The sequence below is a fragment of the Falco peregrinus genome, chromosome 8 (assembly GCF_023634155.1).
Source record: "Falco peregrinus isolate bFalPer1 chromosome 8, bFalPer1.pri, whole genome shotgun sequence".
NCBI classification, from domain to species: domain Eukaryota; kingdom Metazoa; phylum Chordata; class Aves; order Falconiformes; family Falconidae; genus Falco; species Falco peregrinus.
The window spans coordinates 12145397-12171910 of record NC_073728.1 but is presented as its reverse complement, the minus strand read 5'-3'; the positions used below and the strand labels follow the sequence as shown (position 1 = coordinate 12171910).

The 26514-nt window shown below is 46.7% G+C and overlaps 1 protein-coding gene across 1 annotated transcript; it reads left to right on the top strand.

Moving 5' to 3' along the window:
- Nucleotides 1-6685: 6685 nt before the first annotated feature.
- Nucleotides 6686-26272, top strand: FRZB (frizzled related protein). The gene is made up of 6 exons (XM_005244435.4): nt 6686-7227; nt 16571-16618; nt 21037-21102; nt 23129-23333; nt 23562-23625; nt 25233-26272. The coding sequence occupies exons 1-6, from the start codon at nt 6774-6776 to the stop codon at nt 25341-25343; spliced, it is 948 nt and encodes a 315-aa protein (XP_005244492.4). The 5' UTR covers nt 6686-6773; the 3' UTR covers nt 25344-26272.
- Nucleotides 26273-26514: the final 242 nt, after the last annotated feature.

The window sequence follows — 26514 nt, the reverse complement described above, 5'->3', positions numbered from 1 at the left end:
ACAGGGCAGTTAAGTGACTGTAGGTGGTTGTTCTTCATCTTTGCACTGAGGAATTGCTGTATTAACACAGACTGATGAGGAACGGTGGAATTAAATGAAAATAGGGGTACTTTGCTCTGAAATGGAGGCCGATGCTTTCCCAGTCTTAAGTTCATGAGCCTGAGTACTGCCCAACCAGCTGTGTTTTGGGGCTGTGATCAGCTCAGCTCCCTTTTGCTGTTTTATTAATATTTTCCACACTGTAAATTGATTCTGGAAGCATTTAGGCGAACATTGTAGTCTTACAGCACTCGCTGTTACCTGAAGGGTGACCTTTGTGGAACTGGGGATGAAGTCTCTGTTCTTGATGCCTCTGAAAAATAAGCTCTTCTCACATTTCCTGGTGTTAAGTACCTATCTGATGCTTTCGCCTTATTTTCCTATACTTCTGGTGATACATTTGCACCACTGCAAAAACATCCAAGTATCTTCATATGAATTCTTAAATTGAAGCAGAGCTGTATGTATGGTGCTAGGTCAGAAGAAATAATTTTGCTTTTCTGTGTTTCGAAATGTAGAAGCATTGTGCTGAACGTGATCTCAGGCTTCAGGCGATTCATTTACAAAGCCAGTATTACAGTGAACATGATATTTAGATTATTTTAAAGATACGGAGCTAAAAATATTAATTATTTATTAATTAATAGATAATTAGGTGCAGTGGTTACAAATTTAGCAGCTACAGGTTAGAGATAGAAAGCATTTATTGCCTCTGAATTTAAGATGTTCTCTCCCAAAGGGAAAGGTGGAAGTTCCATCAGTTGCTTTACTTGACTGTGCCCTTTAACATGTGCTAAACCAAGGGATGAGGAAAGTTGTGAACATTGTAATTCCAACTAAATAAGAAATAATCTGTTGTTTATTTCTTTTCCACTGGAATCTCTTGTGCTCAGATTTGCACGATATATTGCGCTGAAAATGAGCTGGGAGGATTCTGGGGAGGTCCAGACGAGAAATGCTGCATAATGTACGTGGTGTTATAGACCATATGGTATTATAAAGACACGTCGCGAGGTTCAGGTTTTTCTACTGTACATCCCTTCAGCACAGCTGAGCACCTTGCGAAGCCCCTACTACTTACAATAAACCTGGCTGTGCTTTTCTGCAGCAACACTACTACAATTCCAATGCCCGGGTGGAAAATCAACATTGCAGGTAGCAAACTGCAGTGTTGAGAAGCTATAAACCCTGACATGGCCACAAAAATATGGGAAAATCACAAGCAGCAAACAAATTCACCCTGCAAAATGAGACTGCTGGGGGGGATGTGTATGAGTGTGTGTCTATGTCAATAGACTGAAAGCTCGTAATAGGCAATATCAAACAGAATTGCTATTGGCATACTTTTGTCTTTGAAATGTGTGTTAATTGGTGTATAAAGATAAAGCAGCATATTTCCCTAGCCATACTGTTAATTTTACCAGTAACACAGGATGCAAAACACTGGGTGAATAGATCGGGTTTATTGGGTGGGTTGGGTTTGGTTTTTTTTTTTTTGCTGGACTTCAAGATGACAGGTAACGTGGGCAAATACTAACATGAAAAAATTTATTCGAGGAGGCACGCGCACCCTGAGAGCACGGGACAGTTAATAATGAGCTGTCTAATAAAAGTAGCCCCCAAAATTACAAGTCTGAAAGACTGCATTAAAAGAACCTTTTCTTCTTCCTCCCCACTTCCAAGTCATCCATGGAGAAGCTTGAAAGATTATTAAAATAAGTTAATAGTCCCCTGTGTTTTGTCTACCTGAGTGAGCTGAAAAAAGACCCTGGCTGGAACAGGAAATGTACAATAAATCCCATTTTTATGACTCTGTAAGTCAATGATTTTATGGTTTTAGTAACAGCTGTGTAAGAAGTATTTTAGGGCTTTGGTTTTGGTGAGTTTCTCCGTTGTTTTTGGTTTGTGGGTTTGTGTTTTTTTAAGGCAGTGTATATAAACAAATTAAATTGTATGTAATCCTGAGATTGCTACAGCAAGGTTCAGGAAAGCAAAAACCTGTTCTGAAGAAGTATTTTTATCTCAGCTAGTTTTCTTCTTGGGAACAGCCTGAACAGATATGGTCATGCTTTTAGTTTTTGTCATCTGCAACGGGCAGGAGCAGACGGTAAGACATGGTATGTGGCTGATGCAGAGCAGCACTGGGGCAGCCTGGAGCCCCTGGGAAGTGCACGGAGCAGGCGCAGGGCGGGCTGGCATGTCCTCTGGGCACCGCCGCAGCTCGCAGGTCTTGAGGGTCTCGCAGAAGGTGCAAACAGAAAGGGGAAAGGTGACTTAGAGTAACATCACCTAGAGCCTACAGCCTAATGCAAGGTGTTCCCTGCGGTGCCTATGGCATTTATGGTATCTAAAATATAAGCGTGCCATGCGGCGTGGGCCCTTCGTCATCAGGGTAGTCGTTAGGGCAGGAAGAATGCCACACTTGTTCTGTGTTTTTTTCCCCGATGTCTAATTTTCCCTTTCAGAATTTCACCTCTTCCTTGTTCGTTTTAGACACATACTCATTTCTCAACAGGTCGTAACAGACTATGGAATTCTATACATCCACAGTATCTACCTAATATCATTCCTCTTAGAAATGTAAATACAGATGTGTTGCTCTGTTGAACTCTGCCCCAAGCCAGAACCCAGGTTGAGCTGGGCTCTCGTCCTCCCTGGGCCTCCTCTGGCCCATAAACACCCCCTGCCTCCCAGGGGAAAGCTGCTGGGATGTATAGATGGGGACGTTTCTAATACCTGAAGAGAGACTGTAGCACTTGAGAACAGAACCGATGCCAACAGATGCGCTCAGGAGCACTTTGGCTACAACCCCTTTGCCTTGGCCAAACCCGTACGCAATTCTTACTGTTGCAACAGCGGCTTTGAACGTCAATTTTATTTTTAATAAGGTGATATTTCTGTTCGGTAATGCAGTTCTTCCAGCTTAAACTTAAAATAGATGTGTTTCTGTATTTTAAGCCATGAAGTCTTGCTAACATACAGTTCTAACAGCTGGGCTGGATGTTGGAGCCCCTCAGAAAGCTTCTTAAGCGTATTGCTGACTCCCATGAGAGAAAAACAAGGTAAGGGGTGTGGGGGGAGGAATAGAACCTATGTAAGAAAAAACAACAATGAAGGAATAAATGAACACCAGCCGTCTGGAAGCAGAACCTTCCTCGGCTTCCTTCGGGGAAGGTGCAGGAACAAAGCCCGCAGTCCCTTCCCATGCTCCTTGCAGCCCTCCTCGTGCTGCTCCGTCTCTGTACCCAAATGAAGCCACTCGGCCACCCCCAGGGGCGTTATCCAGCCACCTCCTGCTGAAATCCATCCTTGCCCCACCACAAGGCCACTGAGTTGTTGTTTGTTTTGTTTGGTTTTTGGTTTTTTTTTTTTTAAATTGGGTTATAAATGAGTAACTGAGGGCAGTTTGGCCCCAGGCTGCATTTGGCTCCATTGTGGGTTACCGTGATTCTTGTGGGGCATAATAACAATAATAAACTTCCTCTGTAATTTTCATATGAGCTACTCCAGGGGCAAATCCTCGCCTTGGGCTTCAGCCCCACCAAGGTTTGTTTATTCTAGGAAATGACTTTGTGTGATACTATGGGCTATATTATTATTCTTTAAATTTATAGGTCTGTACAGACCCCTCCCCCTCCCCCCAAGGACTCGTAGGCAAGCAGCGCTGACCCCAGGCTGCTGCCTGGGCTCACTGTTCCTAAGGAATTCCTGCTAGTCATACATGACATCAAGCTGATATAATGATAATACAATAATTTGGCTAACCCCTTCTGGAGCTGTGCAGGATTAGGAATGAGATTATTGTCACCACCCACTCCCAAAGGTTTAACACTGCTGATGCAAGCTGTAGGAAAAGATTTTTGTTTGCTTCTGAAATCTTAAGAGGGTGGCAGAAGAGAAGGGGATGAAACGCCCGGCGGCACTGCGGTGGCCCCCAAAGTAAAAGCCGTTTCCTTGCCGAACCTTTTTGACTGTATTGGAGCTTTGGGTTAAAATCCATGCATGGTTTGTGCAGTTGTCTGAAAAATGTGTCCCCTCAGGGCCAGGTGGTGCAAGAGCGGCCAGCCTGGGGAGGGGGGAGCAAACCCCTTCCCCCCCTCCCAGCACAGTTGTCCCTCTGCAAAATGGGGTGGTGGTGGAGGTGGGGTGGTTTTCACCTCTCTTATACCATATTTTGAGACTGGTGGTATTACGTATTTTAGTTTCAACTGGCGGTTTCAGTGTTTTGCAGCAACTGCATGTGAAGGCTGAGAGCAGGTTGTTACTTTGCTCTTTTCCTCCAGCCATTTTATTTTCCCTCTAGTGTAACCTCTCTGCATGCAGGGCAAAGCACTGCGACTGCACTTTGATAGCACAAACCCACAGCCCTCCTTTTCATTGTCCTTTACCAGCCTCCTCTCCTGTTTAAAAAGGTGTCGAGGCTGGCTGTGGTGCGGCTGTGTAACAGAAAATAACAGACATCGGGGTACAGATACTTAGTAAAAACCTCAGTGTTTCAGGTCAGTAACCAGGTTGCTTTTGCCAAGTTTCAACCAGAGGTGAATTTTTGCCACCAGGTGTAAGCTGATTTATACTAGCAGCACTAAGAGGTAATTAAATCTGCCAGCCACTGCCCATCCCGCTGGCAGAGCCGGTCCTCGCCTGGGGAACTGGTGCTGGCTGCCTCCCCCAGTGCAACGGCACGAGGGGCTTGCCAGCGGAGCGGGGCGGTGGGCGATGCTCTGCCAGCTAAATGCACAGGAGCTACCTTCATACTGACAGCGGAAGATTTAAAGTCAGACCTCACGAGGATGTGCTTGTGAGTTTGTGGGGATGTCAGCATCTGCTGTACTGAGAAAGTTATCTGCGGTGTTTTTACGGTTTAAAAAAGTGCAAGCTTATTTCATGTAGATCATTATTTGGGATTAAAAAATTAAACTTGTTTAATTGGTAGCCTTATAGCATGCATAGGAACAGTCAGCCTATCGGTGCATTTTCCTGCTAAAGCACAGGAAATGTTTTTAAAGCTGTCCTGTGTAATTACCAATTCTAAACCAGATTGACAGACTGGAAGTGATCTGAAAAATAATTTTCAGAAATAAAATAGAGATACAAGAAAATTTCATGTTGAAGGGGGAAAATAAGAACGAGAGTTCATTCTTGTCGCTGGTTCCCTTGCATGGCTCGGGCCCATCTCGCTTGACCCAGGTACCCCGGGATGCATCACTCCCACATCCATTGTCGCTGCCAGGCAAGGTCCTGCAGAGAAAGCCAGCATATTCGGTTCCCGACCAGCTGGGGAAGGTTTTTATTATTTGACGCTGCAAGAGGGAATTCAAGCCTCAGATCTTGCTATGGCTAAATTTGAGGAGCTGAAAGGGTGAGTCAAAGCAGATCTCTCCTTAGTTCTCCCTGTAGAGGCAGGAGCTGCCCTCTGCCTCCGCCACGGCCGCTCTGCCTGCCCGGCAGCTGGCTCTGGGGCACGGGCAGCCTGGCTGGGGCTCCGGGGCACGGGCAGCCCAGCTCGGCTGGCGTCTCCAGCGGCTGGCAGGTGCACATGCGTGTGGATGTTTCTACTCGTCTCTGAGCCCCAAAGTTTCTTCTGGGAGTGCAGGGAGCAATTCAGTCCTTGAGATCAGCACCAGCCTGCAGAGGAGGGCAGACGCAAGGCCGAGCGCTGGCGCAGAGGTGCTGGAACATCCACTGCTGGCCTTAACTGCAGCTCCCAGTTTGCTGGGCGTGTGCCTTCACTGGAGTCAACGGGACTTTTGCAGCCCAGCAAAAGGGATCAAGATTTCATGCGCAGTGATAAAGTTAAAAAATGCAAAAAGCCTTTCCAGGCTTAGGACCCCATGTTTCTGAGGCTGTATCTGTGGCTGCTTTCACAACCCCTCCCTGGTTTTGATCCGGCTTCTGCGTCCCGGCTGCTGGGAGCTGTGCTCCTGCTCACAGGAGGCAGCGTGGTGGGAAACCCACTGACACCACCATAAAGCCCAACCAGACACACAATCGAGAGGCTGCTCCGTGCCCTCATGCCTGGGAAGAACTTAATAAATGTCAGTTCGTTTAGGTCGGGGCTCTTTTTTCTGTTGAAGTCGGGACACCCTTTGTCATGCCACTGCTGTGTGCATTACTTAAACATCTAGGAACCACTTAAGCATGAATATATGTTGGGGGTTTTTTTAGAAAAAAAAACAAAACAAAACACAACAAACTTTCTGAAAAGTAAGCACGACCTGCAGCCCGGCTGCCTGTTTCAAGCCTCCCACCGTGACGACCGGCCGTCCTCCGCGAAGGGTCGCCCACCGCCGCTCCCCGCCGTGCGCGGCCCCGGGCACCCCCCCGGGGTACGGAGCGTGTCTGCGGGGCGGGGGCGGCTCGGTGCGCTGCGCTCGGCATCCCCCCCCGGGGGCGGCAGGGACGCGCGGTGCTCGCACGCAGAGGGGACCCTCTCCCCTCCCGGGGCGGAGCGGGCCGCTCCCGGGCTGCGCCCCGCGGCCGCCTTTGTTCGGGGCCGAGCGGCGGGGCGGAGCGGGACCGGGGAGGCGGCCCCGCCGAGCGGGGCGGCGCGGAGGGGCCCGGGCGGCAGGGGCGGCCCCGCGGAGCGGCCCGGCCCGGCGGGGGGCGCGGAGGGGCCGGGCGGCGGGCGGGGCCCCGGGGCAGCGCGGCCGCCGCCGGCGGAGGAGCCGCCCCCCGCGCCGAGGTCTGGCCGCTCGGCCGCTCCGCTCGGCGCGGTCGGGGCGGGCGGCGGCGGCATGTGGCGGGGGCTGCCGGTGCTGGCCCTGGCCGGGCTGCTGGTGATGGGGCGGGCGCCGGCGGGGCGGGCGGCGGCCTGCGAGCCGGTGCGCATCCCGCTGTGCAAGCCGCTGCCCTGGAACATGACCAAGATGCCGAACCACCTGCACCACAGCACGCAGGCCAACGCCGTGCTGGCCATGGAGCAGTTCGAGGGGCTGCTGGGCACCAACTGCAGCCCCGACCTCCTCTTCTTCCTCTGCGCCATGTACGCGCCCATCTGCACCATCGACTTCCAGCACGAGCCCATCAAGCCCTGCAAGTCCGTCTGCGAGCGCGCCCGCGCCGGCTGCGAGCCCGTCCTCATCCGCTACCGCCACGCCTGGCCCGAGAGCCTGGCCTGCGACGAGCTGCCGCTCTACGACCGCGGCGTCTGCATCTCCCCCGAGGCCATCGTCACCGCCGAGGGCGCCGGTGAGTGCCCGGGGGGCCGGGCCGGGGCCGCCCCGCTCCGCTCCGCCGCCCGCCCGCACAATGGGCCGCCGAGCGGGGAGGGGAGCCCGCCCGGGGCCCTGCCCGTCCGCCGCGCTGTCGGACCTCGCAAAGCCTTTGGTCTCGCCCTCCTCCGCTTCCTTCGGCTCTTTTCTCCGCCCTTGTCAGCCGCAGCGCTGCTGGAAAAGTTTGGCTGCCGGAGGGAGGGTGTGTGACAATGACAGCCCTGCCGGGCTGCGGAGCGCCGCGCGTCCCGCGGCCGGGAGCGCTCCCGTGCCCCGCCGGGGCTCCCGCCGCAGCCGCTCGCTGGAGGGAAGGCAGAGCCGCCGGGGGGCGAGCCCGGCCCCGGGCCGCCGGCTCCCGCAGCCCGTCGCTCGGCCCCAGCCGCCCCGCTCCCCTGCCCGGGCGCCCCGGCGGGTCCAGGGCGGCGCAGCCCCGGGCGGGAGCGGGGGCCTCGGGCTCCCCGGCCTCCTCCCGTGCCACTGCGAGCACCCGCGCCGCCGGGGGGGGACGGGACCCGGAGGGGACCCCCTCGCCTCCGCAGCGGGCACCAGCGCGCGGTCGCGGCAGGGGTCCCCCGCCGGGGGTCACGGGCTGCGGCCGGGAGAGGAGCCGGCAGAGGCGCAGCCTTCGCCGCCTCGCGTTCCCGGTGTCCCGGCGGCGGCTCGGGTGGTGCCTGGCCCCCTCCGCGGAGCCCTCGGACCCCCCGCTCTCTCGCTGCGCCCCGTTCCGCCGGCTGCTCTCGCCGCGGCCCCACAGCACGGCTGGCGCTGGGCGCCCCGCAGCGCCCCGGGGGTACCGGGAGCATCGCCAGGCGGCCGGGCGGGATCTGCTGGGTGACCCTCCGGCCACCGCGGTGCTCCAGACCTGCTGCTGGCCGGGGACCCTGCTCCGGCAGGGGTGTGCGCCGGGGACGGCCGCCTTTGGGCTGGGGCAGTTCGCAGGGGACAGCCCCGACGTGGTGATGTCGACCACAACGGAAAGAGTGAACTGAAGGAGCTACTGAAGAGGGAATTAACGCAGGGCAGCGAGTGGCTGTCACGAGTGAGCTCTGATCTTTACGGAGCGAGCGCGGTTGCTGACTGACCAGCGGGGAGCGTGTGCTGCGGGTGGGAGCCAGCTGCCTCGCCTGGCTGCGGGGCTGGGGGGCTGCCCATCGCGGGGGGGGGGGGGGGGGCAGCGCTGGGGCAGGGAGCAGCTCAGAGTTGTCGAGGGGCCGAGGCAGAGCAGCACCCACGCACCCTGCGGGCTCCTGGCACCGCCGGCACTGCCAGGCTGTGGGAGCTCACTGATGGGCAGCACATCCCCCCTCTCCATTCTCCCCCAGCAGTGGCCTGTGAGTGAAAAGAGGTTTTTTTCTTTCATTCTATGCTCGCCACACTATTTGACTGTTTCTGTCCCATTACCAAATGCTCTATGTATCCCACTGCCAGCAATACCCAGCACTGTAATGCCTGTTTTCCTCTCCTAATGAAATCTCATGCTTCGGTTTCCTGACCGTGCTTCCCAGCTCAGCCTTCCCGGGAAAGCTGCTCGCTGCTCTCCTCCCCATGTACCTGCAGGCCAGGCTAACCCCGCTCCTTCTCTCGCTCCACCGAGTTACTTTCTCCACCTCTTGAACTCTCAAGTCAATGACCGTACCCTGGTATCTCCAGTTGTTACCAATATTTCTCTCTAACCCTTCTAACTGCTTCCCTCTCGCCTTTCCATCCTTCCCCCCTGCCCCCCGCAGCTGTCCCCAGCCCGTGAACCCAGCCATCTATTTCTGCCTGCAGCTTGCCCGCTGCTGCTGCTGCTCTCTGGGGGCTGCAGACCTGCTGGCAGGGCTTGGGGAAGTGCAGTTTTCAACACCAAGCACCTTTCTCTGCAGCACTGAGGTGCTTTCAAAACCACCTTAAAAATGGCTCCAAACTGAGTGAGGCTTGGCAGGTCTGCAGCGATTTGAGAGCAATCGCGTTCAAATCTGGAGGGAGGAAGTTTGGCTAAAATTGCCCCCGAGTTACCTATTTCTGAGGACCTCAGCAGTACAATAACCTCTTTGAGGGATTCCAGGGCCAGATCCATGAAAACTCTCTTTCAGTGAATGAGAACCTGATGACATTCTCATTTCTGGGCTGAAAATTTTGAACTGATGCATTATGCACCAGACTGAAAGAATCCTTCTTGAGGGAATAAAACTGCTCCTTTAGAAAGCAGAGTGAAGGATTCCTGTTCTAGGAAGAGGTAAGGTGAACACTTCCAAATTCAATTCTCCAAATAAAGGATTGCAGCCAAGTAGAAGATACGAATAACCCAGCTGCCTAATGGGGAGCGTGCAGAATACCCGCTCTTATTCTGCCTCCTAAGCACGCCTGCCCCACGTGCTGTCTGTAAACTGCACCTGGTAGAGCAGGCAGAAAAATAAATCCATTGCTTCATGGGCTTCTGTTGTAGAAGAGATGGGGCTTATATCCTTCAGAAGTGAAATCTTGATTTTTCTTTAGTTTTTTGCCACTTGCGAAGTGGCAGGGTGCTGCTGTTTCCTTTCCTCTTGAGGCATCTGCATTATTCCTGGTGAGGGTTAATGCATTTGTCTACTCCCTTCCATAAGGCAGCAGCCTGAAGGACGGCAGGGTCAGGTGTTTGTCCTTGTCACAGCAGGGACAGGATTCAGAAAGCCTGCTTTCCATTCCTTTTCCAGTATTAGACCGCTCACATTTCTGGGTGCATGGTTCAGCTGGATGCAAGGGCACTTCTGACCCCTGGTACACACTCTCCAGGTTGAGTCACCTGCAGGAGGCTGCAGCTGGTTCACGTCATGCTGGGTGGGATGTCGTCTGCTCTTTTGCATCTGGGAAGAGCTTGCACGGACACTCATGAAAATTCCGTCACCGTTAAAGTAATTGGTCTTGACTCTCATTTCAATGGTGCTGAGTTGGAGAGCGTTTGAAGTTCATTCAACTGGTTTTCTTTGGCTGTTGTTGCAGCAAGAGATGCAGAATTCCTCTCTGATCAGTTGTACTCCCCATGCTTAATAGGCTGGCTGCTGCAAAGCGCAGAGAAGCTGTGGTTGCTAAAATCGGTGGCAAATCCCAGTAACAAGGCCACTTCTGGTTATTGAGGCACAGGTCATGAGTCCTCCACAAGCATCTTCTAGGACCTCTTTCCAGTGCAGCCCAGGTGGTAAGGAAGACCTAAAGACTTTGCAGGAATGAGGGAGGTATTTGTGTCATTCTCGTGATGTTCTTCAGGGCTGCTGGCATGATGAAGGGGTGAAGGAGTCGCTGCTATGTCTGTGATGGAGAAAGCTGAGAACTGGACCTTGTTTGAGGCTCAGTTAGAGGAAAAATTTTGCAGGCCCCCTGAGCTTGTGCTGGTCTCCAAAACCTGAGTGTGAGCTGCTGTACCATGCTGCTGATTTGGAGAGCTGAAGTTCCTCAAGTTACAGCGGCCACCTGGGAAGCATATCTTCCTTGATTTTTTTCATTATCTTTGGGAAACACCTGGGTTCCTTTACACCCAGGCAGCAGAGGGATGCTCTGGGCATGATGTCATTGTTCTGGAGGGAGGTGTGTGACAATGAGTGTTTTGGCTTTTTGTGGAAGATCTGACAAAACACAGTCCAGGACAGAGGATAAAAAAGCCTCTTGGTAACACGTTAACATCCCAGATGTCAGATTAGTGCATGCTAATGTCTGATGTCTCCTGTGGTTTTTACCCTGCTCCCCTGTCCTGTGCCTTTGAGGGATGAAAGTGGTTCTGCTCGCAGACATTGGTGGAGACTGTCTTTGCATCTGCAGGGGGTCCCACTCGCTTACTCCATATATTTCAATCTCCATGTGCATATGCTGACTCTTCCTCACGTCTATCAGGTTATCTGCTTTCTTCATTCAGGGTCCTGTCAAATCTTCCCTAGCCTGTGAAGCAGCAAAAAGTACAGATAGACAAAAACTGTCTTGAATTTAACATCCTGATGGTGGGACCTGTTTTTAATTTTACATGTAATAAATGACCAGCCTGACCACAGTCATCATTGCTGTTGGGATGCTGACTCGGAAAAGCGCTTCAGCGCATGTGCCTGGCTGCTGCTGTCTAGCACAGTGTTTATGTCTCAAGCGACATGTTTATTCCTGTTTGGAAAAGGGAACTGGCAATAATACCGGAGCAGTATGATGGGTACCATGTGTATTGGGGGACAGACCTGTCAGTTGGGTCTGCCTCACTGTATCTTATTTAGATAGGAGAATATCTTGAAGGCATAACAACAAGGTTGCTAATGAGAAGTTGGAGGGAAGGGAAGCAGCTTCACAAGGTGTCAACCACATGTAATTAATGTCTGAACCATTTGGGGTGACTATCATAAGATGGCTGAGGAGAACTCTTGAATTTCCTAAAAGAACCCAACCCACCTCTTTAACCTCTGGTTTTCTTTAATGTTTTTCGTGTGATGGAGACGTATTTTCTTAAATCTTCTATGAACCCTTTATTTCTCTGCATAGTGCAAGTTCTCTGTACCTGCCTGGATGAATTCGTAGTAACCCAGTTTGTGAATTTGGCATTGTGTGCCTAAAAGAAAGGCAAAAGAGCTGTTTCCCATGCTCGTTTTTCGTATGCTATTAACTTCATTTCCAAAACAGTGGTTTCCAAACTCCAGATCAGGTTTGCTATGACTCAGACTTTGTGTAGCTCTACTTACAGTAGCCAAGATGCAGAGCGGTGCGAGGGGAGTGTGTCAGGCTGTACTGAGGGCAAGGAGTCATGCCCAGGTTGTCATTTATGAAGTTGAGATTTGCTTAGGCATTTGCTCAAAACTTGGAAGCAGGCTCATTTCTCAGTTAAAGAACAAAATTTTGACAAGCTTCAAGCCTGAAAGCAGATGGGAAAAGTAAATAAAGGAATTTAAACCTTGTTAATGATGATGCCATTGATGGCATTATGCTGTTGCTACAGTTTTGTAGGCTGAGTCCCCTAGAAGGTCTTTTACAATCTAAGTGCCAAGTCAAGACCTTGGCCATTAAATGCCATCAAAACCTGGCAGGATTTGGTATGTGGAGTATCTTGGTATGTGGAGCAGCCGTGTTGCCATGTTGCAGGCTGCTCTGCAACTTGGAGCGCGAGTGGTCTGCGTTACATTTTAACCAGGATCAATTTTCATGTTCCTTTGCTTTGCTGTGCACGTGTTTGCAATCAGATTAGCAAAGGTCTTCTTTGTACGAAGAGCTGAAGTAGATTACAAGGTCTGAATTCACGCATTTTGGAAGGATTTTTTAATTAATGGGGCTCACAGATGTCTCCGAAAAAGGTGCCCAAGCAGCAGCCGCTGGCTGTGGTTTAGTTCTTTGAAGCCGGGTGCCTGAAATGGCTTCAGGCATAGCCGGGCGGTATTCTTGCATTGATGTGACCATCAGGATCATGTCGCTTTTGGCTCTTTCTTTGCCTTTTTTTTTTCTTTTTCTTAATAATTTAAACTGCGATAGAAGTAAGAGGTTTGCTCAAAACTAAGTTTTACCAAGTTCTTCCCTTTTTCCAAACCTCTCGCCCAAATCTTGTGGTCCAGGCATTGTTGTTTTGTATGCTTACTATGCAAGTGGCTTTTATTCAGCGCTCCTTAAACCAGTTAGTGGTTTGTTGTTTTCTTTGTATATAGCATCCCTCTGAAAATGGATTATTAAAACAATTTATTGGGAAAATCAGCTTGGACTTTTTCCCCCTGCTCTTAAAGAAAATCTAATCGGAAGCCTTTGGATTGGAGCACTGGATAATATCACCTCTTTGTCAATCCTGCTAATCATCACCGATAGGTATTTCTTTCAAAAAGATTGCTCTGCGTAGACGAAATTTGGCAGAGAAGTTGCCTCTGAAGAGAAGTGGAACAGTAGGAAGTCAGATGTTTATTTTTAAAAACAGCTGCTTATTTTTTTCCTGTCTGCATTATAACCAAAGGTCTAAGCAGTGTGCACCTCCTGATGGAGAGGGGACCCTGCCCGTTAGGCTGCTGGGCTCGGCGGGGTGGATTTCGTGAGATCATGAGATCCACCGCAGATCTTGCGAGTGGCTGCTGCCAGGGCTGGCCCAGACTGTTTTTCCCATTGCTTCCCTGGTGGATAAGAGGGGACCAGGCACTAGGAGCTTGACTGGGGGAAGGATCAGGGAGACATGGAGCCTTTCCCAATATGTGCTGTACACCGCTCCCCTCCACAAGCCCACGGTCCTCTCCATCAGTAGAAACTGCCCATCCCTCAAGAAGCATGGATGCACCAAGGAAGGCAAGCATCAAGGGAAGGTCAGTGCTTGCCTGGCCCAAGCCCTGGCAAGCAAGGAAATGAATCACGACAGAGATGGGAACGGTTCCCATTAATTGCGGCTCCGCACACAGCGTCTGAGTTGCCCTTGCTGCACCGCCAGCTGCATCGCCAGATGCCCACAGCCACCGATTTGGGGCAGGACGAGTCACCTGGGAAATGAAGGAATGCTGAATTAGGAAATGGGTTGAGGTTGCAGTGTGATTTTGTAAAAATAAAATAAGTTGTGTACCCAGGAGTGGAAGGGAACATCTGGTGGGAAGCAGCTCAGTTGCGTGTTTGTTTGCAGGACGTATATAGCGTTCCTCTAAAAAGTGATTAATTAAAATGACTTGCTGGGCATAGTGAGTGCTTGCCAGCCCTCCTTGTGTCGGTGTGAGTTTGAAGGGCAGTTCCTCAGGCAATACACAGGAGCATCGTAACCTTGAGTGGGGTCAGGGGAGGCTGTGATCCCCTTACCGGGCTCTGGTTTATTTTTGGTTGTAATTCCAGAGCAAATTGGAATTAGTTTGCTCAAACACCATGAAGTTATGACTGTTTGGATCAGCCCTTGGTTTGGGAAGGGGGAGTGCACCTCAGGGCTTCTTTCTCCTTCCACATTCGCTCCGTGGATTGAAGATGGTTAGCGTTTAACCTGATACTTCTCTTGGCTCCTCTGCTGATGAAAATTTTTTCTGCCCCCATTAACAATTTTGTTGGCATAGGGGATGTGCTTTGGAGATGTGGATGAACCATCCCTTCATTTCTAACTGAAGCACCTGTGGTAGGAATTGTAGCTTGCTGGGCCACATGAAGCACCAGGAAGAGTTGCCTTGGATGTGTGCAAAGCCAGGCAGCCTTGAGGGCAACCTGAGAAGCTGGCCCAGGGCTATTGAATGCCCAGAGTGGTGACAAATCTCAGGCTGGTCTTGGGCACATGGAGAGGTAGAGGCACCTCCCCGTGGGTGGTGGCTGGGAGGTTTTGCAGACTTCTGTCCGCAGTGGGAGCAGATGGAAGATGATGGAACTATAGACCCGAGCGCGCTCTATACTTTTACCATGGCAGAAGGAATTGTAGGTTTAAAGCTACAGTTTGGCTAAATGAACAAGACCACAGAGGACTGGCCCAGGAGAAGAAGAATAAGAAGACATGTGGTCATCCTTCTACTTACCATTTGCAAGAAGAAAGCCATTTTGATTCCTCTTTCATCATGACCTGGAGTACAAGAAAACACTTGATACAAAATAAAATGCATTTAAATTTGATGAAGACCTCTTTTTTAATTTTATGCTGTTGGTAGAGGTCTCTTAATTTCTACCTGATGCCAACAGCTTATTAAAAATTTGAGAAGAGCTCAGGTGAATACAAAATTAAACACGTGTAAGAATTAGTATGCATAATTTGACTTGTTATAAGGCAGCATGGAGAAACCTTAGAGCTGCCGTGGAAGTAACCAAAGACCACATTGGCTCCATGAAAATGTAGGTTTTGTTCTGTAAACCAAGATCCTGCAATAGTTTGGAACTTTCATTGGAAGAAAATGGATGTGATTTTTTTATTACCAACAAGCTATTGGATGTAAAAGAGCATCTATTCCATCCTTCTATGCTGTTTTCTATACCCTTTGCTCCTTATGTTGGTGGGAATAATTATTCCTGAAGTATCAGTTTTTTGAAGTTCATTAGTATGTTAGTGTGGGATTTAGTTGTTTGTCATATTTACTCCTGCCCTGACTGTCATTTAGCCATATCCTCATTTACATAAGGAAGTTTCACATTGCTATGAATATTATAAATATGCATTAAGGTGGAGATTTTAAATATTTTTTTTAAAGGAGGGATGGGCAAATTAGAAGATTAACTAAGTCATATTACTTTTCTCATAAACAGGTATTTAAAAGATATATTTACAGCATTTGTGATTAAATAGTGGCCCCAGCCCTTAAAATTTAGTCCACACATCTAAACCCTTCACCTATGCCAAGTATCATCAGCGTCCTGGGCTGTCCTGCAGCTGGTTCCTTACAGCTCAGGCTGCAGGAGAGGAGCTTCTGTTACGTGCTCGTGTATTCATCTGTCCTGTAGTGTAAAAGCATCCTACAAAAGGCAGACAAACTGTAGCAACAGCATAACGCCATTGATGGCATCATCATTAACATCCATGATAGCGTGAGGATATAAAAAAGGTGTTTGTATGATACCAGCTTTCGGAGCTGAAAAAACTGCATAAAACACTTGGGCATGCAAACTCAAAGAAAAGCCTTTTGTTTGAGAGGTCATTTGTTTTTCCCTTTTCTGTGTCATCCTAATAAAGTGTAGTGCCTCGCTCCCAAATCTTGTCTTGTGCATTTATTTTTTTCATAACTTGTACGTTATATGTATTAACGTACTTGGTTTTCATGATTAAATATATATATGCAAGTCCATTGAATGGTGTGATTTAATAAACAGTAGGTTTGCAATGATGTGTTTTACTAATGTGGGACACATTCCACTTACAAATGTGTCTAAAAGCAGTTCTTTGGGCATAGTGCCTGTTTTTCCTTCTGTTCCTTATCTGTCCTTCAAAATAATCAATATGTTTTTAAGACTGAGGGAAGGGAAAGGTCTGAAACATTTGTTTTGGCATTTGCTTCAACGATGTGATTGTGGTTGGTTGGTTTGATTTCCTTAGTAACCAAAAAACCAAACCGAAAGTAATTTCTCCTTCATCATCTAATTGAACACAAACAGTACCTCTACTTTTACTAGATGCTTTTAAGTTCATGCCGTAATCTCCATCCTCATCCTAAACCTGCCATTGTGTGCACCAGTAGAAGTGGGACATGTAATCTGCTTGAGCCCTTAACGTGATGAACTGGATTTGGGTGAAATTCAGATAAAAAATTGTGTCAACTGTTAACAGGCTGGCCTGTAGAACTTTACAGTCTGTTTATTGTTCAAGTTATTATGTTTTAATATACTAAATATTAGAGAAAGAGAAAACATTGTAATGGGGGTGTATTGAAATAATCCAGTTTTAAAAATACTAACATTTCTTTATGTATTTTATGAATCCATGCCAGATTTTCCTATGGATTCCAATAACGGCAACTGTAGAGGCGCCGGCATCGGTAAGTACGCTTTTATAAAACTACATAATCAGCTATAGTCTTTCAAATCCTTTTAATTTTTGACTAATTAAGAGGGGTGCTAAGCAATGTTTGAATACTCTATCTTGTCTGGGAATCCTGTAGATTGCGCTTTTGCATCCTGTGGACAGGTGGGATTTGGGGCTGCTTAGCCTTTGGACCTCTCAGCGTACAACTCACTGAACTCTTCAGCCTGCCCTTCTGCTCTTGTCAGGGCAAAATCTCCATCAAATCAAGGGGGCTGTGCTCATTTCATTAAAAGTTGTGTCTTGAACAGTGACGATGGTCATTAAATGGATTTTGACTGCGCAAACCCGATGAAGATAATGGTTCGTGCTGACTTTAAAGTTTGTAGATTAAATTTGGCACGCTTTGTAGATAATGGCAAAAGTTCTGTTAACCTGAAGAGGTTGAGGCTGAGACTTTTTGAGACTAGTTTTATTCCATCAGGTCCCCTGCTGCTTTTTATTTTTGTTTTGGTTTTCCTGGAACTGAGTAAAACTCCTTGAGCATTACCACTAATCATAGGCAACACAAAGAAGCAAAGCCCAGGTTGGTAGCTGATAGATTATAGAAATGTGATTTTTTTGCTCAAGTGAGCCAATGACTATAGGTTTCCTTGAATTTTATTACGATTCCCTCAGAAGTTTTCCTCTTACGCCTTTCTCAAGAAGGTGACACTTGGAAACCTAGCGTTGGCCATTGTGTCTTTCCTTTTCCAGAGGTGTTGAGGACCTATAGAGTGCACCGCTGCTTAGTTCATGGATGCAAACACCTAAGTATGGTTGTGGAACATAAAATAAGATACCTGCATAAAATTGGATAACTTCAGCATTTATCTCTGTGTACAGATTGTAACATGGTATTAATAATGCTCAGCTTAATACAGTTTTAAAATGTGATCAGTAGGTCCCAATGTGAAAGTAGCTATGTACGTGCAAAATATTGCTTAAATTGCATTGTACGTCCTTTAGAAAGCCAGCTACAATTAGAAAATACTGATAAAAGTAAGCCCCTTGACAAGCTTCACCTTGAATTGCGTTGAGCATGGGACCGTGTCTGAAAGACTTTCTAAAGATTTTTATTACTAATTAGTTAGGATCTTCTTAGTTTTAGGCAGTTTTCAGTTGTGTGCCATTGAGAAACTGTGGATTTCATGCTCTGCAGTGACTGTACAAAAAAATCCCGTGCAAAAAATGGGGTGAAGATGCACAGAAAAACTGCTGATGAGAATGAAGGGTAATGTTTTTATCACTGCCTTTTGCTGAACAAACAATTTCTGGTTCGATGCACTACACCTGTCTCAGCTGACAAACACAGTTTAACGACCCAACGGGCTGTGTTTCATAATTGCTTTATTTCTAGGTTCTGTAAAGTCAATTTGTAGTTTTGCCATTGTAAATAGAATTTTTTTTGCAAGTAGCAACCTGATGTGTTTTCTAAAATCCTGAACTTGGTTCCATGGTTTCTGGAGCATATGTCCTGTGCTGCTGTGTCTGGCTGCAGTGAGCAGTGCCCATGGGTGACCCCTGCTCCAGGCACCTTTTATCCCTGGCGATGTCCACTGGTGAAACCTTCTCTCTGAGTCTGAACAGGTTTTTTTGGAGGAGGAGCTTTCCTACCTCTCTTGGCAGTAAATGACGTCGCTGTCTGCTTCATCAGGTGCTTTTCAAGTTACTTAGATATTTTTTTCTGGAGTGTTTTTTATCCTGAATCTATCAGGGAGGCTGGTACTGGTGAGCGTTACAGCCAGGTTTTGGATTGTGCCCGTACATATATGTAAGATGGCACGTTTCTTGGTAGTGATCCATGGGGAACACTCTTTTCCCATGCAGTCCATTTATTTTGGCACTTACAGGGTGGCATTTTCAAGGGTATAGATTTTGAGCTTTTGTTAGTCCTGTATTGACTTGTATTAAAAAAGAATATTTAATGGCAAAGTTAACTGAGATCTCAGTCAAAACTGGTGTGAGCCTCTACTGGGATACAACGTTGTTGTGGTCCCAGAGCTCTTCTGCTAAATCCGGCAGCTTCAGAGGAGGCTATCGTGTAAGATGGGACTTTCCCTCAGCGTCAAGAGATGCAGTGCATTTTTGTAGCCACCTTTTTTGGGTGTTCCTGCTCACTGGGGAAAGCTCAGCTTTGCCAGAACCGTGCATCGGTCAAATACGTGGCTCTCAAATAGTCACGTTGTGCTTCCTTTGAATGACACTGTCACAGGGACTGGGGGAGAGGGGTTGGTTCTAGCTCTGCGGCTGACTTTATAACTGACCTTGGCAAGTGACTGTCTGTTAGTTTCTTTATCTCTAAATAGTAATTAGGAATAATGCAGCATTTTGTAAAGTTCTTTGAAATGTAGATCTGAAAAGCACCGGGGCGACTGAGAGATACCCATCATTAAGAACATGGGCAGGTCTATAATTTGTTTCTAGAACAAGACTAATGAAATACATTCCTCAAATTAATAAAATCAAATAACCCAATACCATCTTAAAACTGGGGGACAAGTGAGGCTGTGTATTCTTGTCTTGTAGTTTAGGCTATTCTATTCTACTCGTGCCGCAGAGCAAAGTACTGTAGAGCAGGAGAATGCTGAGGTGTGCGACTTGTTGGACTTGAACGCTGAGATGCCTGTGTGAGTGTGGGCTGTAGGAGCACATCTTTTATGGCCTGTTTTGAGGCAGCTTATAAAATGGGCCATAATTTGGCCTAAAGTATGCATGAGCTCCCACAGGCAGAAGGGAAGCCAAAAATCACTTCCCTTCTCTGCCTTTATTATTTTAACACAGTCTCATACAAAAGCTGAAGTCTGTAGGAGTCTATATATAGATTTCTGAGGATGTGTTTGAAATTCAAGGAAACAATATAGTCTTCTTTTGAAATGTTCTCCTCTTTCCTGTATTTTTTTTTGGTATTCTCAACTACAAAAATTCTTTCAATAGAAAATAAATAATGATTTGAGATAGCCGTACGATTCCACCTCTTTTTTTTTTTTTTTAATATGCAGAAATCTTACAGAGCAAATAAAAGTTCTTTTTCAGACTCTTCATGCATGAAGTCTACTTCTACTTAAATGCTAAGTCAAATGTCAAAATAGATGTGTATGTGATACTGGGACCAGCTGTTTGAAATGCCTTCGCCAAACTCCACTTAGACACTAGTGTGAAATAAGTAAATATTTGCATTAGAACAGCCAGCCGTGAAGTGATGGTGGTGTTAATGAACACGTGGGTCTGGAGCTTCAGCGCTGGCACCCCCTGGGCACTAAGGAAAATGTTTTTGCCTCTGTTACTGTTCCCAGCCGTCTGGGTGCTGCACCACTGGAAATACTGCTTTGACAGTGCTCATTGGTGTTGTCTTTCGAAGGCCATCCTTACCACCATAAGGGCTGTTAATTTCCCTATTTTAATTAAAAGCTGAGGTTCTGGGTCATAATAAAATTGTGTAAAATTTACACAAAAATTGAGGACGAGTCCAGAGTCCAAGGTAAGAGCAAATACCTGCCGTAGTCAAGTGAAGCCCTTCAGCCTCTTAATGTCTCTTAAACCTCCTGCCAGACGCCTCTGAAGAGACATGGTTGAAGTTTCATTTTGTCAGGACCGTCCCAGCGGCGCTGGGAGCAGGGAGCCACATGCCACTTGGTCCCACCACCCTCCAGCATGCTTCACTTGTGAGCTGTAGCTCTTAGCCACCCTCGGGTGTGAAGGGGCTGTGCCACCGTACGAAATCTTATGGTGCAGCTCCAAAGGTGAACTGCACACTGGATTAGCCACAAAACCCACGCTCCTTCTGGTGAATGCCTGCTAGCCAGAAGATCCCAGTTTGCTGAACTGAGCCGAGCTATGTAGTCCCAATCAAATGTTAAATGGTGCCCTATTGTAATTTTTTTCAATGTCTGTATTACGGTCTGTGTGATTAAAGGTGCAGAAAGGAGGATGTTCGGTAAGTGTGGTACAGAAGAGAGGACGGCGTTGTAAGGACACGGAGTTACAGCACCTGCGAGCACGGAAGGGGCCAAGACTGAACCTTGAATTGGCTTGAAATGGAAGATTTTATCACTTCAGACCTCCAAGTTCTTGTGTGTCTGTGTTGTTGTGGGGTTGGTTGGTTTTAGGGCTTTTGTTCTATAAATTCCAGCATTTGGGGTTTTAGGTATTTTTGATTTTTAAATTTTGTTTTTCAAATTTCAGTTTTCTCCTAGAAACCTTTGAGGTCTCATGGACAGTTCCACAACATCTTCCAACAGACCAGGAATGCCCTGTGGTTTTTACTGTTTCACTTGCATGTAATAAACAAGTCAATTCAGTGAAATTTTCATTAGGTGTGAGCTTGGGGTGTGGGGCAGATGGTCGCTGAACATATGCTCTTTTCTTTCTGAACAAAACTTTATGTTTTTATAGAGCGCTGCAAATGCAAGCCTATAAAAGCTACCCAGAAGACCTATCTACGCAACAATTACAACTACGGTAAGAACAGCTGCATGGCCAGCTCCCAACATTTTTAAGGTTACAGTAAAGGGAAAATTTTCCTTAAAAAAGCCTATGGTCCCAGTTACCGATGGTTAATCCAGTGGTACTTATTACAAAAGGAAGATGTGGCTTGAAACATTTCCAAATTAGGATGATGGTGGGGATTAGTTTAATACGTTATAAAAGAATGTCATCTGTGACACGGAGTGATCTCAGCGTCAGCGCAGGCATCTGGGGTTCGTGCACTTCTCTGTTGTGAAACGTGGTGTGACGAAAGTGACAGTGTGGGCTGCTGTGCTTGAACTGCCTCTTTGATTTCCAGCTCCAACATGCTCTGCTTTTGCCAGAAAGGATGTTTTTACTAACTTTCATGCCTACAAACTCACCGTGGGATCTGACAGGCATACTAGGTTCTTTCCTTCTTGCATATTGAAGCCAGCAACTGAGCATCTTGCCAGCTGTGTTATGCTGTCAGTGACTCCTGTAACATGCATATGATGCCTTCTCTTGTCCAGATTGTCCTGGTCTTCAGGCATATTGCAGGTCCAGGCTGCTACTTTACTTCATACTGTTTTAAACAATTGAGGCTGCTGAAGGCAGGGAGTACTTATCACAGGAGCTGAACAATTGGGCCCATCCTTTTTCACATTTCTGGTGTGAATAGCCATAGGCTCAGGGAACTTGAAGACTTCATTTAAAGGGTAGCGATTGTGTAATATTTATTAAGATTATGCATTTATGCAGCTATTCAGATGAGCTTCTTTTAAAAATAGATCCTATTAAAAGCTAAAGAAATACAATTGTACTCAAACTTATTTTTTAGGTGACTAGTCGGTTTTATGTTGTTTTGGTGGATTTGTTTGGAAAATAATTACAGAGTGACTACTCTCTAGTGGGTACCTGCATATGGCAGAGAGTCACAGAGCATGCTGCTACCCATCTTTTCAAGCTTTTGAAATTAAAGAGGTTTCAAAATGCATTTGAAATAACTCCAAACTAAGGCAAGATTTTTTAAAAAAAAATCTTACAAGGTTTTAAGAAAGTGGATCACTTGGGGTAAATGGTGTATATTAAATGCACAGGTTAGTAATTGCTAATTGCTGGCAACTGTATTTAGTGTGGTTGCAATACACACTGGTTGATGGTCCTTATGGGCAGTGCACATGGAGAGAGGGGATGCGTAAGCCCATGGTTTTCTTTCTTCCATATTACCTTTTTCACGTAGGTCAAAAGAAATTTGGAATCTGGGAAATCTGCTGTTTGTAAGAGAAAGGGACTCTTGTTTGCAGGCTGTGAAAGACGTGGCATTCTCTGGAGTGTGACCTCTGGATTGGCTTTGCATTTGCATGTGGTATCAGTTCACTGGTCACTGTGAGAGACACAAAAAGCATTGCCTTTGAAAGGCAACTGTTCCTCCTATCCAGCTTAAGGTGAAAGGAAAGGATGAGGGAGGAGACAATTAGATGGGTCATCAGGTCAAGATCAGGAGCGTTTGGAGTTCATAAAGAGCAGATCAGATTGGTGCTGGGTCACTGGAAAGAGAATTACAAAGGTAAGGGCCTGTCATCCAGCAGAAGCAGTGATATGAGGAGTTTTAACGCACATTCACGTTTCGTGAAGGGTTGAGGGTGACGTACTGGTCATCTGTGCTGCGGGTGGTCACAAAGGGATCAGCTACAGCCTGAGGGAGGAGGAGGGCGTACAAGGAGTGGGTTAAATATATTTAAAGTGGAAAGGGCAAAGAAGAAGAGATGCTGAAACTGAAGCCCCACTTTAACAGGACATAAATCCAACTGGTACGTAACTCCTACTTGTGACCATACTGTTATGAGATACATGGAGCTACCTGAACCCTCTTAGTGGAGGGTGAAGTGAAGGGGTGGGGGCAGGGATGGTGCTGGAGTTCAGCTAAGCTTTTCATAATGGACCATGTAAAAGACTAATCCCAGAGGTCACCAGGAACGGCTTGGGGTGACCTGCATTATCTGCTGCTGCTAACTACGCTCTTTGTGCTTTTTCCCAGTCATTCGAGCTAAAGTGAAGGAGGTAAAGACTAAATGTCACGACGTCACTGCAGTAGTGGAAGTAAAGGAGATCCTAAAATCTTCCCTGGTGAACATCCCAAAGGACACTATAAACCTCCACACGAACTCTGGCTGCCTGTGCCCCCCACTCAGCGCCAATGAAGAGTACATCATCATGGGTTACGAAGATGAGGAGCGCTCCAGGTAACTCCTTCTACATTGTCCTTGGAGCATATTTGTTGTTTGTTCCCCTGCCCGTAAAGCTGAACTTCAGAGCCACCAGGAAAGGAAAACTTGGAGTGACTCTGTACATCTCCTTAATGGTATTCATGGAGGGATGAGGGTCTCTGCAGGCACAGAGTCTTCCATGTGCTGGGTTGTGTAGGTGGTGCTTGCAGGCTGATGGAGTAACTTGTTGTCTCTGTTGTGTAGGCTACTCTTGGTGGAAGGCTCCATAGCTGAGAAGTGGAAGGATCGCCTGGGTAAAAAAGTAAAGGTAAGAAAGTATCTCACCAGGAGTCGAATGTTGCAGGTACCATGAAACACCTACCCAACCTTTTCAAAATAAGGGAAGGAAATACACATGCTGACCCCAGTTAAATAATATTGAGTATAAAAAATTAACTTGGTTTGTTATTTGCTGCATTACTATAGAAATGCATGCTGAATAAACTAAAGGGATAGACTGAATTACCCTAAAGTATACCAGTGCAGCAGCAATCAAAACCTCTGTCTCAACTGAACAGTAGGAGTGTTTTAACTCCGCAGGCAAACTGTGAGTTCTGCAACACACGCCTATTTCATTCGGATTGTGATACTAATTGGGAAAAAAAAACACCCACAAGAGGGCTTTACAAATGTTTTCCAGACTAAGTCAGAACTGTACTTTTCAGATATTTTTAAAGTATGGTTCTCTTACCAAATTGGGTGGATTAGAGACTATTTTAAATTTACCTTCCTGGCTTAGGTGAGGGAGGTTGTTGTAGAGAACTGGAAGCAATGAACTCAAGTGCAAGCAACACATGAAAATATATTCTAATGTTTTCTAATTTAAATGTATTCTAATGTATTCCAAGTTCTGGAAGGATTGCCTTTTTGTATTTTGATGCACTGCAAAGTATCAGCGATGTTGATGTTGTTAGGAGTGTCATTTTACACAGAATATTCTTTCTTTGACACAATTTCTCAGCCGTTGATTTGACATACTGGTTGTGCCTGTGCAAACTGGTCTCTTCCACTCAGCACTTTCTTCAACGGCGTTAATGGGACTGGCAGGAAAATACCATTCTGATTGCAAACGTAAGATTTTCTGTGCACGTTTATCACATCCACAGAGATGCCATGAGTGACGAGATATGGAGGTCTTATTCCAAGTTGTTTGATTTGGCAGAACGTTGTGAAGTCCAGTGCCACAGAGCAAATACCACGTTACTGCTGTGGGCTGACTTCTTCTCGGCTTCAGTTCTCGGGTGGTAGTGTCACTTGTTGGGGTTTCTTTTTTTGGGAACTCACTTATTTTTCTCACCTATTTCCTCATGGTCTGTGTGCTGCTGACCCTGCCCTCACACCCAGCCTGGGGATGTGAGGACCACGCCACGTTGTCACCCACTTCTCATCATAATCTCCTTCACCAAAAGCATTGTCAGTTGTACTAACTATATCTATTATGTTTTTTTGTAGTGGTGTTGCTATTACCTGGAAAAATAAAAACAAACAAATAAATTAATTAATTTAAAAAAACCCAAACAAACCACTTTGGCTATTTTTTTTATCCTGCTTTCCCCAAAGACTGCCTGAATAGCTTCATTTAAATTTTATTATTTAGTAGGTGAGATGCTTTTGTGCTGAAGCTATTATGCCTTGTATCAGCCACTTCATTCAGAGAGGCTACAGGAAAGCCGGGAAATGGTGTCTTCATTTAAAGTGACTTTTAGCGATAACCTTGCATTCCACCATTTGAGCCCCACGCAGGGTAGGGCGATGGAAACAGCAACAGCGTTTTATTTTTTCGCTGCTGTTTGTAAACACATGCGGTTGTTTTACATATGACTTATTTCTTCTTCTGTGATCTCTTTTGTAATTTCTTTGCCTTTCAATGTGCAGCGCTGGGATCAGAAGCTCCGCCACCTTGGGAAGGGGAAGGGAGAGCCCGGACACGGCGACTTGGCTCCAAAGCCCGGCAAAGCCAGCAGTGCCCGACAAGCACGTAGTTAGATGCAGGATGCCGTACCTTGACATGCAGTGGACTATCTACCAAGACTTCATTGTTGGAGCAGCAAAGGAGAAATTGCACTATTGCACGTTATATTCTATTGTTTACTACAAAGTAATGTTTTAGCTTATATTAGTTTTTATTCTCCCTTTTGTTTTCTACTTTCTTTTTTTTTTTTTTCCTTTTTTTTTGGATATGTGCCAGCTCTGGAAATACATGGTTTGGGTTTTTTTTCTGTAACTGAGAATGGTAGAAAACTGCCCTTATGAGATGGAGAAAGACAAGGACATGTTTAATTTACCATTTCACCTCCTGAATCTTCTTAGGGAGAAAATTTGGATGCAAGCAGAAATGAGATCTGGCAATGACCATTGCTTAAAGTCATGAGTCGCGCTGGCTTCCCCCTTTCGCTCTTTAGTCACTATTTGCTGAAACTTACTGTGTTGGGGGCAGGTTGTTATCTGGTTTTAAGTGCCTAATTTTTTATTCTGAAATATAATTCTGAAATATATAAAGAAATGATGTTAGGAGAACTGTTTTACTCAGTACATCTTTGTTAAGTTTTCTTATAAATAAACCACTTGTGTAAGCCAAAGTCTAACTTAAAGTATGTCCTGCGACAAACACGGTGTACTCAGGGGACCTGGGCTTTCCAGTTCTCTGGACCTTTCAGGAAAGGTTGTATAGCTCTGTTACTGCAGGATGTAATTTATAATACACTTCTTCTCTTATAATGGCAGTTTTTTTCCCCCTTTTCTTTCTTTTCTCTGCTGAGTTGTAGGAGTAGACTGATTTACCAGGCCTGCTTCTCAGTACAGGTCTGCACTTTATCCTTCTGATTTTGTGGTGTTATTCTAAAATCTGTGCCTACATAAACAAGTGTTCAATGCTCAGTAAAATGTGTCCAATAAAAGAATTGTAGTTGCCAACACAGACGTTATCTGACTTGTGAACCAATGTCGAAAATACAATAGGCAAAAAACCCCTTATTTTTGGTGCCTTTATAGAATTCTTCGCAGATAATGCAAACACATTTGAAATTATCTTCAGTTTTCCCATTGTCCCATGTTCAAAAGAAATTAAAATGGGATAAGTAAAAGAACAGTCCTCAGCTGTAGTCTGCAGAGGGGAGCCCACTCTACTGAAGATGCAAATGGCTGTTGCGTTCTGGCT

What these genes read in the sequence shown, in the direction of transcription:
- FRZB (XM_005244435.4), top strand. Translation starts at nt 6,774, where the DNA reads ATGTGGCGGGGGCTGCCGGTGCTGGCCCTGGCCGGGCTGCTGGTGATG. An exon ending in CTGTAGAGGCGCCGGCATCG is followed by an intron (nt 16,619 to 21,036) that starts GTAAGTACGCTT and finishes ATGTTTTTATAG; the next exon opens with AGCGCTGCAAATGCAAGCCT. An exon ending in ACGCAACAATTACAACTACG is followed by an intron (nt 21,103 to 23,128) that starts GTAAGAACAGCT and finishes GCTTTTTCCCAG; the next exon opens with TCATTCGAGCTAAAGTGAAG.